This window comes from Lynx canadensis, chromosome A1 (genome assembly GCF_007474595.2).
Source record: "Lynx canadensis isolate LIC74 chromosome A1, mLynCan4.pri.v2, whole genome shotgun sequence".
NCBI classification, from domain to species: domain Eukaryota; kingdom Metazoa; phylum Chordata; class Mammalia; order Carnivora; family Felidae; genus Lynx; species Lynx canadensis.
Genome location: NC_044303.2, coordinates 84,566,843 through 84,586,056, shown reverse-complemented (window position 1 = coordinate 84,586,056; position 19,214 = coordinate 84,566,843). Strand labels below are relative to the sequence as shown.

The 19,214-nt window shown below is 51.1% G+C and overlaps 2 protein-coding genes and 1 long non-coding RNA gene across 15 annotated transcripts; 2 read left to right on the top strand and 1 right to left on the bottom strand.

The window, feature by feature from the left end:
* Positions 1 to 202: 202 nt before the first annotated feature.
* ZNF692 (zinc finger protein 692) lies at positions 203 to 8,505 on the top strand. 11 transcript variants are annotated; one of them, XM_030314640.1, is made up of 12 exons: positions 203 to 287; positions 943 to 1,130; positions 1,400 to 1,431; positions 1,774 to 2,037; positions 2,560 to 2,608; positions 2,701 to 2,823; positions 3,143 to 3,358; positions 3,446 to 3,523; positions 3,625 to 3,703; positions 5,127 to 5,241; positions 7,850 to 7,949; positions 8,071 to 8,505. In XM_030314640.1, exons 2-12 carry the CDS (start codon positions 955 to 957, stop codon positions 8,372 to 8,374), a joined length of 1,536 nt encoding a protein of 511 aa, XP_030170500.1. In that variant the 5' UTR covers positions 203 to 287; positions 943 to 954; the 3' UTR covers positions 8,375 to 8,505. The 11 variants fall into 11 exon arrangements, with proteins under 11 accessions (XP_030170500.1, XP_030170495.1, XP_030170490.1 ...); XM_030314635.1 differs by having other exon boundaries at positions 3,140 to 3,358; XM_030314630.1 differs by having other exon boundaries at positions 2,698 to 2,823.
* A 560-nt stretch (positions 8,506 to 9,065) lies between these two features.
* On the bottom strand, positions 9,066 to 17,241 carry ZNF672 (zinc finger protein 672). 3 transcript variants are annotated; one of them, XM_030314701.1, is made up of 6 exons: positions 16,965 to 17,241; positions 16,506 to 16,625; positions 13,959 to 14,059; positions 13,133 to 13,236; positions 12,255 to 12,345; positions 9,066 to 11,485 (listed from the first exon to the last, which is right to left on the bottom strand). In XM_030314701.1, the coding sequence occupies exon 6, from the start codon at positions 11,359 to 11,361 to the stop codon at positions 9,985 to 9,987; it is 1,377 nt and encodes a 458-aa protein (XP_030170561.1). In that variant the 5' UTR covers positions 11,362 to 11,485; positions 12,255 to 12,345; positions 13,133 to 13,236; positions 13,959 to 14,059; positions 16,506 to 16,625; positions 16,965 to 17,241; the 3' UTR covers positions 9,066 to 9,984. The 3 variants fall into 3 exon arrangements, with proteins under 3 accessions (XP_030170561.1, XP_030170551.1, XP_030170570.1); XM_030314691.1 differs by lacking the exon at positions 12,255 to 12,345; XM_030314710.1 differs by lacking the exon at positions 12,255 to 12,345 and having other exon boundaries at positions 13,993 to 14,059.
* On the top strand, positions 9,491 to 15,834 carry LOC115513510. Its single transcript, XR_003968723.1, has 3 exons — positions 9,491 to 9,558; positions 11,586 to 11,689; positions 15,461 to 15,834. It is a non-coding gene; the product is annotated as an uncharacterized LOC115513510 (long non-coding RNA).
* Positions 17,242 to 19,214: the final 1,973 nt, after the last annotated feature.

Here is a 19,214-nt window from a genome sequence, read left to right as displayed (position 1 = left end):
CACACAGGGGGAGGGCTTGGTACCATTCATTTCCCCACCATGCGCGGGCGCTTGCCACAAAAGCCACCCCTCCACAATTCCCCTGGCGCTAAGCGAAGTGCTTGGGCAATTCCTGCGGGAACTACACCTCCCGGCAGGCGCTACGCTAGGTGGCCAATGCGCAGGCGCGCGCTGCGGGCCTCTGTCTCTGCCCTCCCAGTAGCCCCGGCCCCTGTTCCCGGCTGCAGGCTCCGACGCGGAGGGGGACGGGTTCCTCTTAAAAGAGAAACGGCGGCTGTGCGCGCGAGGTGGGCCCTTGTCCATCTCTGCTCTCCCGGCCTGCGCGCAAGGCGGGGGAGGCGCAGGCGCATTCCGGGCGAGGGCGGGTGGGGGCGCGCAGGTAAGGCCGAGTCGGGGTGGGCCGCGGCGGGCGCTCTGGGTGGCCTGGTAGCTGCCTGTGGAATTGGCCAGCCCTACACACAGTGAGCGTTAAGTGGGACGGCCGGAGACCGGGTGGGAGAGCCCTCCAGACCCCGCCCCCACCCACATTCACCCCGCTATGAAGAGCGCCCCCAAAACACACGACCTCCCCTTCCCCCACCAACCAGTAAAGGCCCATGTTCTCTTCAAGGTGAAACTGTTTACCAACCCCTCATCCAGCCCCAGCTGAAATTTCTCCATGGAAGTCTCACGCCCCTTCCCCATAGCTTCCGTTTCTACACTTCAGTATGCCCGGGGTCAGGCCATTGTTCTGACATTGACTTTGTCTCCCTGCCTCCCACTCCACAGAGCTAGTTTACATGTCCTGTAAGCTGGAGTGGTTGGGCCCAATGGCAGGGGATGCTATTGAAATGACTTAGTTTTGCTCCAATTCATTGATGAGGAAACTGAGGCCCCAATGGCGGGTGGAGCCAGAGGCCCGGGATCAGGTACGCCCATATGCGTGTCTCCTCCACCTTGTAGGTCCTGGTGCCTATGGCTTCCTCCCCGGTGGACGCATCCCGCAGGCGGCAGGAGAAGCGACGGCAGCTGGACGCGCGCCGCAGCAAGTGCCGCATCCGCCTAGGTGGCCACATGGAGCAGTGGTGCCTTCTCAAGGAGCGGCTGGGTTTCTCCTTGCACTCGCAACTCGCTAAGTTCCTGTTGGACCGGTTAGGGGCCTGGGCGGGACTCTGGGGGAGGGCACCCAGGCTGCAAAACCCAGTCCCCTCCCAGGGTCAGGTGGTGGCCCATTGCTCCTTACCACCCGTAGATTTCTCATTTCAGCAGAACCGCCTCTGTGATTTGTGGCCTTTGTGCCCTCCTGTTGGTCCCCAGTGAATAGAGGGGCCCTTAGGACTGGTCCCTTAAAAGTGTGGGAGTGCTGAGAGCAGTTGGCCTGGACCCCTACCTAAACTGCCTCTCTTCCCTACCCTGGCAGGTACACTTCTTCAGGCTGTGTGCTCTGTGCAGGTAGGTAGGGAATAGCTAAAGTTAGGGGGTTAGGAGCCAGGGAGGGAAGAGGGGCAACAGGGAGTGAGTGATGTGACCCAGCAGCATTCTCCATAAGGAGATTGGATCTGAGTGAGTTTGGGAAAAGGTGGAGAATTGGGGAGCCCAGGGTAGTTTGATGGGAATGTCCTGTATAAAAGAGAGCAGTGTCTCAGGACCTTGGGGAGGTTCTGGGCTCTGAAGAATGGTAAAATGGACTAGACTGGGGTTGCCCAGGGGGCTGGGGGACAGGGCTGAATGTAGCCCCAGAGTGAGAGTAGGAGGCCTCCCCACTTGCCCTGACTGTTGTCTTCACCATTCCAGGTCCTGAGCCTTTGCCCCCCAAGGGTCTGCAGTATCTGGTGCTCCTGTCTCATGCCCACAGCCGAGAATGCAGCCTGGTGCCTGGGCTTCGGGGGCCCGGGGGCCAAGATGGGGGACTTGTGTGGGAGTGCTCTGCGGGCCACACCTTCTCCTGGGGCCCCTCTTCAGGACCCATATCTCCAGAGGAGCCCAAGCCAGTTTTCCGGCCAAGTACTGCCCCAAGAAGCTGGTGCCCAGAGGCCAGGAGTGGGCAAGCACCTGCAGGTAGGCTGGGGGAAAGAAGAGTTGTGGAGAAAAGGAAGGGAAGAAGTTCCCATCTCTTTTGCTTAGAGCTTCATTGTCTAAAAATTATCCTTTCTCAATGGAAAAATTATGCTTACAAGAAAATATATCCTTAAATATATTTTCAGGTATAAAAAGCAAAAAACAGCATAGGGCGTATGTTGTGTTACCCTTGGTGGAAAACTAAGAGGAGAAAGAATGTATGTATGCACTTAATGGATGTATAAAATATCTCTGGAAGGGCATGTAGGAAACCAGGCTGTCTGTGGGAAGAATAGGTGATTGGGAACAGTATTGGAAAAGAGGCTTTTCATAGTGTACTTTTTTATACTTTTATTTTCTGAACCCATGTGAATGTATCATTTCTAAAATAAAATATCCCTTCCCACTCCAGTAGCCTCTGCACCCTCCTCCTTCCCAAGAGTCCTCCCACCACTTCAGACCTTAGAAGTACACCTGTCCTCATCCCTCCAGCCCAGAGTTCCTTCCCCTTTGACCCTACAGGTTTGGAATCTGAGCATGATGAGAGGACTCAGGAGGCCAGGTCACCCAGGTGAGGTTGGGGGTGGGAGGGACAGGATAGACTTGGGTGGACAGTGCAGGTGAAGGAGCAGAGCCTGAGGCTTGCCTTCCTTGGTCCAGCAGGGAAGTAGGACCCCTCCTGGAGACCTTCCCGCCCCCAGGAGAAGAGGGGGAGGAGGAAGACGAGGACGAAGAGGAGATGCTCAGTGAGGCCAGCCCATGGACCTACAGCTCCTCCCCAGATGAGCAAGTTGGGGCTGAAGGAGGATGCTGAACAGAGCAGGAGGAGGGAGGGAGCAGCTGGCCAGGGCTTCCAAAGCTTTGTAGACTTGGTGGGGAAGGCAGGATGGGCATTGGGGAAGGCAGAAAGAATTGGAGGCTTTGAATTGGGTGGAAGGTGGTAAAGTTAGGCTGTAGGGCAGAATGAAAGCTGAAAGCAGGTGTGAACAGAGATCCTGGGTAGGAGTAGGGCTGTTCTGAGTTTGGGATCTTAGCATTTCGGGGGTTCAGGGCTAGCTGAAAGCCCAGGGAAATAATGCCCTCCTCTTCCTTCTCTTTTCAGCAGTGATCCAGATGCCCCCAGACTCCTTCCTTCCCCTGTCACCCATACACTTAAGGAGGGGGAGACACCCCCAGCCCCAGCAGCTCTCCTCAGTCCTCTTGCTGTACCATCCTCATCAACACCATCATTGAGTTCTGGAGCTCTTCCTACCGAAGTTGGGGTACAGCCGGAACTCAGAGGGACCCCTCAAGCAGCCCAGCAGACTGAGCCTCTGGCCAGGTAACCTGATGGCTGAGACAGAGGGCAGGGGCATCCCGGAACATGGCCCTCCCTCGAGGCCCTCTGCTCCCTCTTTGCTGCCCGTAGCCCTGGGATTCAGGCCCAGTCTGCTCTGACCTTGGCCTGGGAGGAGGACACGGCACAGATTGGCCCCAAGAGAATTAGGTAGGACTTGCAGAGCGGGGCTGGAGGGGGGAGAGTGAGAAGAGGGAGTTGAGGAGAGCCCGTGGGAGTCCTTATGCTCCTCCCTATCCTCCTCCTCCCAGGAAAGCTGCCAAAAGAGAGCTGCTGCCTTGTGACTTCCCTGGCTGCGGACGGATCTTCTCCAACCGACAGTATTTGAATGTGAGGAATGTGAGGGGCACAGATTGGGTTTTATGTGGCTTCAGAGGTGAGAAGCGCTGAAGGGGATGCTGAGGTGAAGGAGAAGCTGAAGCAAAGAAGCCTGGAATGTGGGTGGATTCAGAGATGGGAAGAGAAAGATGGGGGTGGACCTGCAGAGCTTACCTATAGTTAATAATCACTAAAGCAGACAGCTGGTAGATAAGGCAGAAAACCAAGCCACCAGTACACAGCTGCTGCCCACTACTGCTGGTTTCTTGGGCCCTCCAAGGGTCACGTGGAGATGATGATGGCATTCCTCAGGCTCTTGGAGTGCTAGTGACTGTTCTAAGCACTTGACATGGGTCAAGTCTTTTGATCTTCAAAAGATCCCTGTGGAGTAGGTGCTGATACAGTTCCTGCTTTGCAAATGAGGAAACTGAAGCACACAAAATGGTTAAGCAGTTCCCAAGACTCCTTAGCTAGTGTGTGACGGTGCTGGGGTTGCTGAGTCCACACTCAGCCACCTGGCCCTGTTCGCTTGAGCAGGCAGTTCTAGTGCTAGAGGACTGGAAGATGGTCCTGTCCCCAGCCTAACTGCAGGAGAGGTTTGGGGCACAAAGAGGGAAGGGCCACAGCCCCCACACTCATCCAGAGCCCTCCCAGACCCAAGTGCTGAGGCAGAGACCCCAGACCAGAGGAATGGTGAGGCAAGGGTGGAAGGCATTTGGGCAGGAAATCCCTGGGCTGAGAAGAACTTTACCAGGGCTAGTCAAATGCACTTGAGCTTGTTAATGGAGGACACAGAAGCAGCCACCAGCAGCAGTTTAACTATGGGAAAGCGGGATTATAGATAAGGGGAAAGCCCATGGAATTTAGTGAGCCAGAATGTGACATTAGGTCAGACAGGAGAAATATTTCCAACAAATAATCAGGGAGTTAAAGAAGAACACACAGTCCCTAAAAGTGTTCCAGGTTGAAAGCATACACGTGTGTGTGTGTTTCTAAAGAAGATTTAGGAAAACACCATATAATGTATACCCATGGTTAGCAATAAAGTAGGCAATCTGGGTGATATTATTGTACATTAATATTGATATTAAAGAGGATAATCATACCTACCCAAATTGTGTTCTTATTCCCAGCAGACAGCAAATCCATGGTTAGGGAACCAGGAGTGTCACCAGAATGGCACTTTGTTCAGGGAACTGGTCATTGTAAGGAAGGTTGTGGCAAAAAGGTGAGGTAATGGAAGTCAAGGACAGAATAGGGTGAGGGCAGAGTTTGGTGTCAGGATGGGATGGTGGACTTATATACAGGTGAGGACTGGCCAGGATGATGTGAGCTGGTGGTGACAGAACTTTTGGGGGATGGGGAGGGGGCAGAGGAGCCTGCCTGCTGGGTCAGCTCTGGTGGTCTCCCTGAGACCACCTGTTTCCTTCCCTAGCACCACAAGAAGTACCAGCACATCCACCAAAAGTCCTTTTCCTGCCCAGAACCAGCCTGTGGGAAGTCCTTCAACTTTAAGAAACACCTGAAGGAGCATGTGAAATTGCACAGTGGTGAGTGGTAGAAATGCCTCCTCACTTCCCTCTCCTGTGGGTCCCTTCACCTCTCTCTCTGGGTGTTTTCATTTCTCCGTGAGTCCCTTCACTTCTCCATGTGGGTTCTGTCACCTCCCCCTGGCGGTCCCTTCACTTGCCCTGTGAGGCCTATCACCTCCTATCTGCAGGTGCCATCACACCCCTCTGTGGGATGACTCTCATTCACACTCAACTCTCTGTGTGTTGAGCACCTGCCTGCTTGAGACTGTTCTAGGTGTAGGATACAAAAGCGAACAGAGGCATCCACTCTAGTGATAACAGGGATACAAAGAGATGTGAAAGCAGGGAAGGGATGGAGAGCATGAGAGAGGAGTTTCTTTTGTAGAAAGGGAAGCTCCTTTGAGCAAAGACCTATGTGAAGGGAGGAATAGAGGCTTGTCCATGTCTATGGGCAGGCCTGGGGAGGCCCTGAACTGGCATCTGCATGGAATGTACCAGGAATGGAGAGGGGGGCAGGAAGTTAGAAAGGAAGGAAGAGAGGTCAGATAGGTAGCAGGGACCTCTAACACTACCATAAAAGATGGTTTGGCTTCTGGCTAAATGAGATGGGCACCATCCCAGGGTGTTGTGTAGCAGAACGACACAACTGACTTTAAAAGGAGCACAACTGACTTTAAAACTGACTTTGTGACTGCCATGTGGAGAAATGGGGCTGTAGGAATGTGCAGTGTGCAGTGATGGCAGCTTTAACACGCTGGTACAGTTGAGTTGATAAGAAGTGGCTGGAGGCTGATGTGAGCGTGAAAGTGGAGCTAGAAGGGCTGCTGTGAGAAGGACAGATTGGCCACAGGTGGATGGGCAGGAGGGCTTCAAGCTGACTTGAAGGATTCCAGCTTGAGCAACTGGAAAGAGGTGATGTGATTTCCTGAAAATGAGAGAGGCTTTAGGAAAGGGACAGTTTATTTGGGACATGATAATTTAGGCATCCCAGAAGATATGAATCTGGAGTCTGGAGATGGTGGGGGGAGGGGGAAAAAGTGTTAATCACAAGCACATGGGTGCTTCACAAGCACATTTGTTGCTGAAGGTGGAGTATACCTCCATGGAGTGAACATAGGTACAGAAGAGTAATGAATGGGACATGTGGAAAGGGCAGCTACAAAGTGACCAGTGAGGCAAGTGAAGAGAGCAGTACTTGAGGAACCAAGTGGAGAGATTGCTCCAGGGAGGAGGGACAGAGGGTGGGTTGTGCCAGTGCTATAAGACAGAGTAAGATGAGGATGAAGACTTTGGCTAGATAACAAGGTGGCATGTGACAAGGGAGAGGACAGCCAGAATCGAATTAGTTCAAGGCAGAGAGGAGCTAAAGAAGTGGAGATAGAGAATATGGACTACTCTTTGGAGTTTTGCTGTGAAGACAAGTAGAGAAATGGGGTCTTAGCTGGAGAGCTGTGAGCTTGGGGGCACAGAGGGGAAAGGGATCCCACTGAGAGTAAAGGTTACTGATGCCTAGGTGGGGTGGGCAGCCTGCAGTCAGGGAGAAAAGGTGTGTTTCTGCACAATTGGAAGGTGGCTACAGTAGAGCAAGTATTCACATAAATGGTCACAAACAAGTTTGGTGATAGATTAGGTAAGGAGGAAGATGTGGGTATTCTCTCCTGGCTTTTCTCTTCTTGGTGACTTTGAAAAATAAGATCACTGCTGAATGAGGCTGGCAGAGAGAGGAGGTAGTATGGAATAATTGTCTATTGGACTCCTGTGAGTGAGAGAGTGAAATACAGAGGCATATGGTGGACTCTTTAGACTTGTGGTTGTGGATGAAAAGTAGAGGCTGGTGGGTGGGTGGGTGGCATGGATTGTGGATTCTGTTTCTACTTCCCTTAGCACACCTGTGCAGGATCGGGCCAAATGTTTACCCTAAGTTGGATTTTAGCCAAACAGGTCCAGCTGAGGAAGAGAGGGGCCAGTGAATGGGTAGTATGAGTGAAGAAAGGCTACAAAGATGCCTTGGAACGGGAGTGTGGAGGGGCACAGTGGAAAGTCAGCGGGCTGCTGGACTGGCAGCGTGGAATCACAGGCTTATTGCAGCAGGACAAAGTAGTAGAAGGCCCTTGCTGGAACTGGCATGCTTGCAATTGCAGTTTCTGAAAAGGGTGGGAGACCAGGGACAGGGAGACCAGGGAACAGAAATATGGAGTGCTGGCTGAGGAGAGGGCCTGGAGCCAGAGATTTGTGTAGTGTGGTAGAGTGATGGGGAAGAAGGCTGTAAGCATACATGTGCCGTCTGACAGGTGGGGGTGAGACAGATGTCTAAAGGATGCCACAAGAAGTGACGATACCTCCAGTATGCCCTGCCCTGAGGCTTGGAGGTACAGGAGAAAAAGCACAGTGGGCCTGTGAGAGCTGCTGGAGAAGGGCAAAGGGCAGGTGCTGTTAGTGCTGGCAGGTTCAGGGAAAAAGGAACAGGTTGGCTGCTGACAGCCACAGGGCACTTTTGGGGGCTGAGAGGAGTGGGATAAGCAGGCTGAATGGGGACAGTACTCCTGTGAGGGTTGGCAGGTGGGTTGGGCTGAGGAGGGGCCACAGCCTGGGGATGAATGCTAGGGTGTCACCTGTACACCTGCAGACACCCGGGACTACATCTGTGAGTTCTGTGCCCGGTCTTTCCGCACCAGCAGCAACCTCGTCATCCACCGGCGCATCCACACTGGAGAGAAGCCCCTGCAGTGAGTGTGGGGGAGGTAGTATGGGTGGGAAGGTAGGGCTGTGGGTTGGAGCGGGGGAACTGCCATGGGGAAGTCAAGATGGGCTGAAGCACTGTCCTTCCCTCCGCTGTCCCTGGCTCAGGTGTGAGATCTGTGGGTTCACCTGCCGCCAGAAGGCCTCCCTGAACTGGCACCGGCGCAAGCATGCAGAGACAGCTGCTACTCTGCGCTTCCCCTGTGAGTTTTGTGGCAAGCGTTTTGAGAAGCCAGACAGCGTTGCAGCTCACTGCAGCAAAAGCCATCCAGCCCTGCTCCCAGCTCCACAGGAGTCACCCGGCCCTTTGGAACCCTGCCCCAATATCTCTGCCTCTGTGACCCTGAGGTCTGATGATGAGTCCAGGCCCTCTCTGGTTCCTGAAGCTCTGACCACACTCCATCAACAGTGAGCATTCCTGGGCTCTGAGAAGCCAGACCCTAGGGACTGAAGGGGAGCAAGGAAGAGAAGGGCCAGATGCCTAGTCCCCAGAAACTAAGGTGACAGGGAGTGTAGGGTGGGGGGCAAAAAAAAAAAAAAAAACAAGACAGGCTACTTTAGCCTTCTTAAACAACAAAATAAACTCAGTATTTTACAGTTGTGTGTGAGCAGAGTGAATGTTTTGGCACCTGAAGAATGGGAATCCTTATTCCTCTGGAAGCAGGCTCTGCTAGAATGTGCCTGAGTGCACCATAGGTGCAGGCCCTGTTTCTCTCTCTGTAGGCCCCTACCTCAAGGACCTAGCTTTCTTTCCCAATTTGGTTTGACACTTTGCAGTCCTTTTCAGTTGAGTGTCATACCTATTCTTGTGCTCAAGCAGGGCAGGCTGTGACAGTATGCAGAGCACTGGGTCATTCCAGAGGGATAGCTGGAGCAGGAATGGAGGTATGTGAGCCTGAGCCACATTTGTACTCTTCACTGAGAACCGAGTGTATAGGCCTTAAGAGTCTTGCCTTCCAGTGCAAAATCAAGGGGGCTCTACATGCAAGGTCACTTGGGAGGGGACAAGATATCTTGGAACTTCAAAAGAGCATGGCCCTTGGATCACTCTTGAAGTCTGCAAAGACAGCAGCCTCAAGCTTTGAGAAAAGAGGCTCTTGGTATCTGGAACCCAAACAAACAACTCTTTATTTCAACAGCCATAAGCAAAAAAATCACTGGACAACTCCAGATTTCCTACCCTGTCCTACTGCCTCTGTGGAGCTGTTTCCCTATGGCTCCAAGATTGATTTGGATATAACATTCTGATGTTTCATTTGGCAGTATCCTGCTTTATCCATGTGGTCTAAGTCTAGGTCCCAAAGCTAATGTGGCCCACCTAGCTAGAGAACAGTGTCCTGAGAGGGACCTTGATCTGGACACCATCAGGTCTGGCCCATGGGACAGGTGGATGCTTTGCTGAGGGCTCCTGCCCACCCTCACTGGAGTGGGCCTTCTCTGCTGGGCAGCAGGCTAATTGCTTATGGCAGGATGCCTTTCACAGAAATGAGAAATCTCATCATCTCTGCCTAAAAATTTCCCATCTCTCAGAGCCCAGGGAGAAAGCAGCAGAGAAGCTGTCAAGTGGAACCAGGAGGCAAGAAGACCGCAAGGCAGGTGGGTTGTCCCTGTGGCCACCCTGTGATCATTACCTGAAGAGGCAGGACAACAAAAGTATCCAGGAAGGAGAGCTAGAGGAGACTCAGGCTGGAAAAAGGGGACGGGACAAGAGAAGACAATACAGGTGGGAAACCAGGAAGAAAACATTTGAGGGCACAGTAGCAGCAATGGGAACACACCAATACCTGGGCTTTCTTCCATGTCTAGGTTTTCCCAGTTCCCTGCACCTATACCCCAGAGGTAGCAGGAAGGATGGACAGGAAGAGCTGACAAGGGAAATGGATGTAGGGGCGTGACAGGGGGTGACAGACAGCCATGCTGTTTTTATACAGACTCCCATTTGCAGAGCTGCCCCACCATCCCTGTGGCAGTATATTGGTACTTGCTGAGCCCATTCCAGAGAAGCTTCTCAGCAAGTTTCCCTCAGCTGGGACACAAAAAGTCCGGCTTCTCCTGTTCTGCCTGCCCTGCAAAGATGAGGGCAGCTCCTGCGGTTGCTTGGGTGGCAGCGGTGGCGGCACGCGCTCGTGTGTGGGCCCGCTGGTGCTGTGAGAGCGAGCGACTGTGGCTGAAACACTTGCCGCACTCAGCACATTCTGCTGGCCGCTCGCCCAGGTGTGTCTTGCGGTGCAGTGCCAGTTTGGACCCCACGCTGAAGGCCTTGCCGCACTCAGGGCATTTGTGGGGCTTGTGACCAGCATGGTTGCGCCGGTGCACGTTGAGGTTAGATACGCACGTGAAACATTTGCCACACAACTCACAATGGTAGGGTTTCTCGCCTGTGTGTGTGCGCCGGTGCTTGGTGAGGTCAGAGCGGTCGCTGAAGCGGCGGCCGCACTCGGCACATGGGAAGGGCCTCTCGCCTGTGTGTATGCGCTGGTGCACCACTAGGTCAGAGCGCTGCCCAAAGCCCTTTCCACATGTAGTGCATGCGTGGGGCCGATCTCCCTGGTGGCTGCGCCTGTGGCGCAAAAGGGTGGAACTCTCGCTGAACCGGCGCCCACAGTCCCCGCACATGTAGGGCTTCTCACCTGTGTGTGTGCGCTGATGGCGCACGAGCGTGGCACTCTCCAAGAAGCCCTTTCCACACTCGGGGCACTTGAAGGGCTTCTCACCTGAGTGAATCTGTAGGTGTCGTGTTAGTGTTGAGCTCTTACCAAAGTTCTTCCCACACACACTGCACTGGTGTGCACCCGGAGCATGAGGCTGCGGAGGTGTGGAGTCTCCAGAGCTCCGGGCCACGTGGACGCGCGCGTGGCTCCGCAGCCCTGCGTAGCTGCGGAACGCCCGTGGGCATTGTGCGCAGCGGTGCAATGGGTCGGTGGGTGTGATGGGTGACCCCCACGGGTGTGCGCGTGCCTGGTGGAAGCGTAGCGCGCTCTGTCGGAAGGTGCGGGCACACAGCGGACAGCGGCGGGGCCGCTCTGGGGGATGCAGGCGGCGCCGGTGCAGCAGCAGAGCCGGGAGGTGTGGGAAGCTGCGGCCGCAGGCACGGCAAGAGCAGGAGCGGCTGCGCTGTCTATGTACACTCTGGTGCAGGTCGAGGTAGCCGCTGTGGCGGAAGCTCTGGCCGCACTCACTGCAGATGTAGAGTGTTTGGCCAGCATGGGCGCGTCGGTGCGCACGGAGGTCAGCAGCCAGGGCATAGCACTCACCACAGTCTAGGCAGCGGTAGCGGCTGTCACCGCCATGAGCACGCTCATGACGCAGCAGCACCGAACTGTAGCGGAAGCTCTTGCCACACTCACTGCATATGTAAGGCCTTCCTGCTGCTGCCGCCATCTCTGATGCAGCTAACATGGTGAGCGCCAGGCCGGGCGTGGGGGGGTGGAGTCCCCGGAATGCAGGCTGGCAGGGATGTGTGCCACTCCCACGCCAGGGTGCACCTCCTCAAACTGCGTGTTATTTTCCGTTTTCTGAAGGCCTAGAAAGGGAGTGGCAAAGGGAAGAAGGGGAGTTTTGGAAAACTGGTCTGCAGATTCTAGGTTCCTCTTCTTGTAAGCAGATTCTGTGTCTTTTTCTAGGGTGCGCTGCAGCCAAGTTCACCCTTCACTGCGAGCCCTATAGGGAGAAAGTCACTGTACGCTACAGTTAAAGCTGTAACAGCTACACCTTGGGGAATGGCCAGGTGAGCACAGAGTCCCTCATTTCTTGTAACTTCCTCAGCTAGGCCATCTCCTGCATTCCATTCTCCAAGAAGAGGCAAAGCCATAGGACTCCTAGAAATATGGGGAAGGAGGTCTTCATGCCACCACGAAGGGCAGGAGGGATTCAGAGAGGGAGTTTGCCTCCAAAACTCTGCTTGGGAGGGGATGAGGAGTACCCAGCCAGTTTTCTGTCCTTAGGCCAGAGGTCTTAGCCTGGAGATACACTAGGAAACACCAAGAAGGGATGGGCAATGAGAAAGCCCCTGGGCCACAGAGCCTGCTTACCAGAAAAGGAACCTAGAATCTGCAGACCAGTTTTCCAAAACTCCCCTAGACCACATCGATAACCTTCCTCTGAGACCCTGGTTTCCTAAGTCACCAATGTGAACCCAGCCAGACATGGAAGGTCAAGGAGGGCAATGAGATGAAGCCTAAACCCATACGTAAGCAGAAGCCCGGGCAAAAAGTATCAGAAAGGGCTGGGGCCTGGGCAAAGGATGGTATCTGAGAAACCCCAAAGTACCTCACCTTGGCTTTGGACAATACCTGATAAACAACCACTCCACACTGGTACACAGCTTCAAAGTTCTCTGGCCTAACCTTGAGAAAGCAACTCTGGACCTGGGTGAAAGCAACCCTGGAAGGGGTGAAAAGGAACATGTGTAGTACACAAAAAATAATATTGAAAGTTGATGGCATTTTCCTAGAAGTGCTTTTCACATTTTCAGGAAAAGCTGGGGAGAAGGAAGAAGCATTCCTTCTTAATTCTCAGTCCATCCAAGCTGTTTGCAAACATTCTACAGACATCCTTCATTGCCCTAGCTCCAGGGATCTGAGAACTCAGAATAGCAGAAAAGCCCCTTATGGGGATAGAATCTGTTCTGCTATTGTCTTTATCTCAGATGTTATCCCTGAATCCTAACAAGTTGGTCCAGGTAGCTGTCTGGGAGCAGAGTCAGGCTTTCTTTACAGAACCTCCTGTGGGCCTCATCACTGACTACTTCCCTCAAGGTCCAAGGATTGGTCCCAGCTAAATTCAGTGGAGATTAGGTGTAGTTACTATGAGTTATAGACTATCACTCAACGGGTCAGGGAGAGGAAGCAAACAAGTCAGCAATCATTTTCTTACTGGCAGATGGAAACATCATAAATACCTAGAGCTCTGGTTAAAACATCCCATAAATAGGATCCATTGAAAAAAATCCTTGAGAGGTGCCTGGGTGGCTCAGTTGGTTAAGCATGCGACTTCTCACAGCTCATGGGTTCAAGCCCTGCCTCAGGCTTTGTGCTGACAAATCAGAGCCTGGAACCTGCTTCAAATGTTGTATCCCTCTCTCTGCCCCTTCCCCGCTCAGGCTGTCTTTCTCTCAAAAACAAACAAAAAACATTTAAAAAAGAAAAAAAAAGTCTTGAAAGCCACAAACCTTCAGGGGTGGGCTCAGGAGCTTCTGCTCCCCTCCACATTGGGCAGGAGTGGCCAATACAGGATGTTCTCTTCTCATGCCTTTGAAGCAGGATGTTCTGTACCCTGCGAAGATGAAGGAAGAGGGACAACATGAATTTAAACTGAGCAGAGGGGACAGAAGCAGGGAGAGAAAGAAGAGGGGAATATTGTTTTAATGGCCATTTTCAAATTTAAAAAACTAAAGAAAAGTATCATGAATCACTCTTTCACCTTCAGCATCTATTTACATTTTGCTCTCAAAATTTCTGTCCCATCTATGACATTCCTCCCGTCCCACACACTTTTTCTCTCTTTTTTTGGTCTGCAGTATTTTAAATCCCAGATATCTTATTCAAAGAGAATAAGTTTAAGCACAAACTGCAAGCAGGGGCAGGAGCCCCTCTGCAGACCTCTCTTAGGCAGTCTTTAGAGAGTCTCTCAGTTCTTTCATAGGGAACTTTCAACCCAGACACTTGGGCAGCTTACTCTAGCTGGTCTTCAATTCAAAAGAACTTTTACCCTCATGTGAATAAAACCTTCCCTCAGGACTCAGTGTTTGATCCCAAATGCCAAAGAGAGCAATGCACATTCCCTGGTGTGTGTTCCACTTTACTTGGGGGTCTGCAGGGACCATGGCACCTCTCAGACCAAGTTTCTGGGAAACCGCCCCCCTGCCTCCCAGGGCACATGCCCAAGGAAGGGAAGACAAATGCACAAACACAAACATGCATACGAGTGACATATAAAGAAAGATACAATTCTCCCCCCCACCCCTGCCCCATTACAAATGTGGAAATAAGACAGACCCTGATCTAGGGAGCAGGTTTGGTAATTCAGTACCAGAGTACACCCTTCAAGTCTCTCTTCTGTACTTCACCCCATGCTGGAACTTGCCCTGGGAGGAAATCTGAAAGGAAAAAAAAAAAAAAAAGATTTTTAAACTGTCCTAACCACTTTGTCAATTGAGGGTTTTGAAGTTGTTAAACCACCAAATTCATTTTAAGTGTAAAAAAAGTAAGTGCAGGAGGGGAAAAAAAAAAGTACAGGAGGGCTTGGAAAGAGGGAAGGAAGTAATTATGTGTGATTTACTGAAAAGTCCTAAATGCTCAGTATTTTAAAGTAGTAACTTTCAAGCATCTAACACTTACAAATATTTACAAATGCTACATATGTAATTAATAAAAAACAGGTAATATAAGCTAATGAAAAAATTAACATTTACACTTGATTAAAAATAAGCTTCTGAGTTTTGTATCACTTTATTTTTGTGTCTTAATAGATTTTGCAGGGATTTCATACCATATCTAATTGATGTAATTGATATTACAGATCAAGAGTATGGTAATTAATTAGGATTTAGTACATTTACTAACAATCTACTATGAGAGCAGTTTAGTCCTTTTTCTTCTGAGTTGTGTCCTTCAGTCACTACAAAGATTTTCTTCCCTAGTTATCTGTTCTGCTGGGCCAACATTTCTGGGGCAGGATGAAGAGGCAAGTGATCATCTCACAATTTCTCCATCTTGAAGCCAGAGCTGGGTAAAACTGGAACAGGAGAGGGACTGAGGATTGTTCCTGCTGTACTGTCCACTATAATAGTCTTGAGCCACATGTGACTGAGCACTTGAAATGTGGCTGGTCCAAACTGAAATGTGCTGTAAAGGGTCAACTACACTCCTGATTTCAAAGATTTAGTATGAAAAAAGAATGCAAGATATCTCATTAATAATGTTTAATGTTGATTATATATATGTTGAAATGATAATGTTTTGTATATATTGGGTTAAATGAGATGTATTATTTAAAAAAAATTAATGTTTATTTTTGAGAGAGAGAGAGAGAGAGAGCATGAGTGGGGAAAGGGCAGAGAAAGAGGGAGACACAGAATCTGAAGCAGGCTCCAGGCTCTGAGCTGTCAGCACAGTTCTCATGAGACACAAGATCATGACCTGAGCCTAAGTCAGACACTTAACCGACTGAGCCACCCAGATGCCCCAAATGAAATGTATTATTAAAATTAATTGCCTACTTTGGGGCCTTTCCATTTATAGCTCCACCTGCAAAGCCCATTACCCCCTTCACTCAGTACTTGGCTCCGATAGCCCCTCCTCAGAGAAGCTCTGCTGAGCGCCTTCACACCCCACAGCCTATCCCCTTGCTTGGTTTTATTCTGAGTAATCAGTGAAAGTAACAGGAAACAGTGATTCCCATCCATTCTGGGAAGGTTTCAGCCCCTTTTCTAGGTAAGGATGGAGTGTGGAATCTAGAGCACCAGAGTGGCTATTCCTTACTTTCTTTTCTTCCACAGAAGAAACAAGGTCCAGTACTTCAAAAGAAGTTACCCCTTCTAGCTTCAGGTCCAGTCTGACATGTTTAAGGAGCTGGTGGAAATAGGAATGACAGCTGCTTCCCATCCCAAGTGCCCAAGACTGATTATGATTCAAATACATTCTTTTGGAAGTTCTCTCTTCACAATTTTTTTCCTGTGAACTGGCAAGTGTGGACAAGGTGCGGATGTTGGCAGGGAGAGAGCACACATAGTAGGATATTCCCTGTGTTCCTCTGACACACGGTTGCAAAACTGCAACCCAGAGGGGGCAGAGCTTCCCAGAACTGGGATATAAGAAGAGACTATATATATTGTTTTGAACCTTCCCTGGGCCTAGCAAGAAGTTGGGCACACATAGGGCACTCAATGCTTTTTAAACATGATGTATTAAACTGGCATACAAGTCTTTCAAATGTTAGATTCCTGGAGGAGTAGGAAGCCTCTCTCCAGTCATCTTATCCTCCGTAGCCCTATCTACTGCAGGTACTGCAAATACTCTGCTTTGGTTTACTGAAACAGAACTGTAAGATCCATAGGGGAACCACAGAGGCAAGTGTCCAAATTCTGGTTCTTCCATAATAAGTATTAGCTGTGTGACCTTGGACAGGGAACTTTAGGGGTTTGACACTCCTGCCTGGGAGAACCCAGTAAAGGAAACTATTATAACGTTTCATATGAAAAGAAGGTTAAAACATGTGTAAGTCTGACAACTGCGGTTGCTGAAGTTTTAGGTTTTACCCTCCTCAGGAAAGTTCCTCTAAAGAAGGATCCTGAATATGGGGTCTGTCTGTGACTTCGACCCTAAGGATCCTAAACGTTCTTTAAGACTTTTTAAATCCCTTCCCTGATCCCCCAAAGAACCCTTCTTCACAGGGTTAGAGCAGTGTAGGCATTCCGTAGCCCCACGCCGAACCCCGGGAGCTTTCAGAGTAAGCACGAAGATTGGTTGTTCATTTTAAGACTTGTTGCCTCGTACTTAACGGGAAGATGTACACAACTATTCACGGTAAGAGGAACGCCACACCTGAGAAGGTCGCAGCGCAGCCAATTCCGGGCGCTTCAGTCAACGGTGGTCGTCACGAGTTGCTTGGCGAAACTCTTCCGACCTCAGCTCCTCTCCCACGGCGCCAGTCCACCTTGAGGGCTAGACAGGGCACCAAAGACGTATTGAGGAGTCGGGGGTGATTAACGCCGACAGAGCTTGGTAGCTAAAGCTGCCCTTTTAATCCGTCTTAGCCTGGTGATATCTGCGTCGTGGGGCTGCGGGCCCGAAGGTGACCGGGGGAAGACGGGCGAGGACAGGCTGAGGGCAAGGCCTGGGAGGAGCAGGCCGCCCAGCGTGCCTTAGCGTCACTCGTTGTCGGGGCGGCGCTCGCAACAGCTGCAGGCGCTAGCAGCCCACAGCGGAGGGGCGAAGACCGGCGACAGTTGGAGATCGCTGCCCCGCGCCAACCCTGCCCTCCTAGCCCCTCAGTCCCCTCACCGGTCGCCGAATGGCTCCTTGTACACCACGCGGTTCCCACTCAGCTGGCTCGCCGACCCCTGCCTCCCAGACCGCGGGACTAAGGAGAAGGGAGGAAGGGACTGGCGGAGCGCTCGGCCGCCGAATAGGGGGAGCTGGGAGGCGGCTCGGAAAAGGGGTCACGCTGCAGTCCCGCTTTCCCCAGTTGGCCAGTGGTTGACCTCAGGCGAGCCGCGTCACTGGTTGCTGGGATGACTAGATGACTAGGAGGCGTAGGAACTCCACTGACTGTTCTAAGTCTGTGTCCCAAATCGCGGTGAGGGGGCGGGGCTACCACTGCCAGCCAAATACCACCACCCTCCTCGACAAGGCTCCGCCTTCTTCCCAGGAGTAACCAGTCTCTACCTCCTCTTTTGTCCGTCCGCCCCTTGGTTCCACCCAATCAGAGGAAAGGGCGCTGAGACCCGGGCACCGCCTCAGTCCGCGGTGGCTTAGTTCCGGTGCGGAGTCTAGTCTTCCAGCTGCTAGCACACGCCTAGTGGGACGCGGACGAGAGTCCTTGCGGCTGCTGTCGCCCAGGTAACGGATGCTTGGCGCTGAGCGGCCGCGGGTGCCACCCTCCCAAATCGTTCCAGTGGTTAGTAACTTTTTTACAGTAAGGCCACACTGGGTACCTATTATCGCGCTTAATCCTCGCCACAGCCCTGACAATCAGGTTCCCACATATTAATGTCTAAGGTCGCACTGCCGGGGCTGGGGGTACTCCTGGTCTGCTTTCCAGCCACCTCTTCAAGAGCTGCTAGGCAGAGCTTCCTGTCCAAATGTTGAGACTTCAACCACTGAGAGATGGAAGTGCCAACTGATTTCTGGAAATGAATGGAAGTGGGAGCATAACAGTCCCCTCTTCCAGGCTACCGATCATCCAGAACAGACTACCGAGAATGGTACCCGCTCTAATCTTCCTTTCACGGACACTTAGTACTACTGCTCATTCTGCTACACATCCAGAGCTTCTGTCCCTCTACTCTGCTCAGGAGCTCCTTAAATCAGTGTACATTTAGACTCTTCATGCCCTACCCCCTGGTTCAGACCGGAATGCTCTTCTGCTTTTAATTCCAACCATTCTTAAAAGTTTAGTCAAATGCCATCCTATGGCGGGATGCTCCTCTTCACCCTCAATCCTGGGTGCACCCATGCTGCAATGCAACCCTCTACAGTGGTATAGTCAGATGAAGGCTGTCATCTCCACAGTTAAAGGACAGGCCTTGTTCTACTCATAAGCAATGCCCTGAAGCATGAGCACAGCACATCATAGATGCTCAATGAGTGTTTGCTGACCCACATATGACAGTATTGTGTAAGGAGTACAGGTATGGCAGCAGCAGGCAAGGAAGCAAAAAAATGGACACAGGGTGTCCACTGGGGTGATGAGCCTGAACCAGGAAGAGATAGATGTGGGAGAAGTAGAAGAGGAAAATGTGCCTGCTGTAAAGTGCCATATGCAGATAAGGTAATGTTATGTAGAAGATGACTAGTTGAGAATAATTCCAAAGCCTTTCAAGCCCGAGAAATGGATTAATTAGGACATTTCTGAATTCATTGTTCAGCATTGATGACATGTGTTTAAGGGACACTGACACAGTCAATTCCAGAGTAGTGACTAGGATAGTGATAAATACTTTACATAATTGAAAGGGCTGGGGATATTTAACCTGCAAAGAGAAACCTGTTCATGATGACTGTACACAAAATTTGACAAACTGTCATGTAAAAGCAGTGTTGGATTAGACAGCTTTCTTTTGTGTAGCTATGGAGGAAAGAACTCAATGGAGAAAAGTGCAGGGCAGTGGAGTTTTGTTTCCTGTGGGAGTCATTACACTGCACACTAGATTTGTTCATCCAGAAACTCTGTAAGGATTTATTTAAAATTTGTTGTCCTTACAGGCCACAAGAGGCATACGACATGGTCTGTATTTACTATCATTTACCATACACTTTAGAATTATGTGCTTATCTTCCCTGGTAAATTGTAAGCTTGAGTGCAGCCTTACTGAGTGCACTTTTCTGAATGTCCACTTACGTTCAAGGAACTGAGTTGAGTGTTAGAAACAAAAGAGAAATAGTCTTTCGAGGACCTCCAGACTCTGCCTTCCCATCGTATGTCAAGTGTGAAGTGGTATAAAACTAGAACGGGAAGAATGGCATAATTCTGCTATAGGTCATCAGCAAACTTCATAGATTTAACATGTAGCCAAGATTTTGTATCACCAT

Excerpts from the sequence above, each read along its gene's own strand:
- ZNF692 (XM_030314620.1), top strand. The coding sequence starts at position 955 with ATGGCTTCCTCCCCGGTGGACGCATCCCGCAGGCGGCAGGAGAAGCGA. Across the intron at positions 3,359-3,445 it reads CAGACTGAGCCTCTGGCCAG|CCCTGGGATTCAGGCCCAGT; the intron begins GTAACCTGATGG and ends TGCTGCCCGTAG. Across the intron at positions 5,242-7,849 it reads GCATGTGAAATTGCACAGTG|ACACCCGGGACTACATCTGT; the intron begins GTGAGTGGTAGA and ends GTACACCTGCAG.
- ZNF672 (XM_030314701.1), bottom strand. The coding sequence starts at position 11,361 with ATGTTAGCTGCATCAGAGATGGCGGCAGCAGCAGGAAGGCCTTACATA.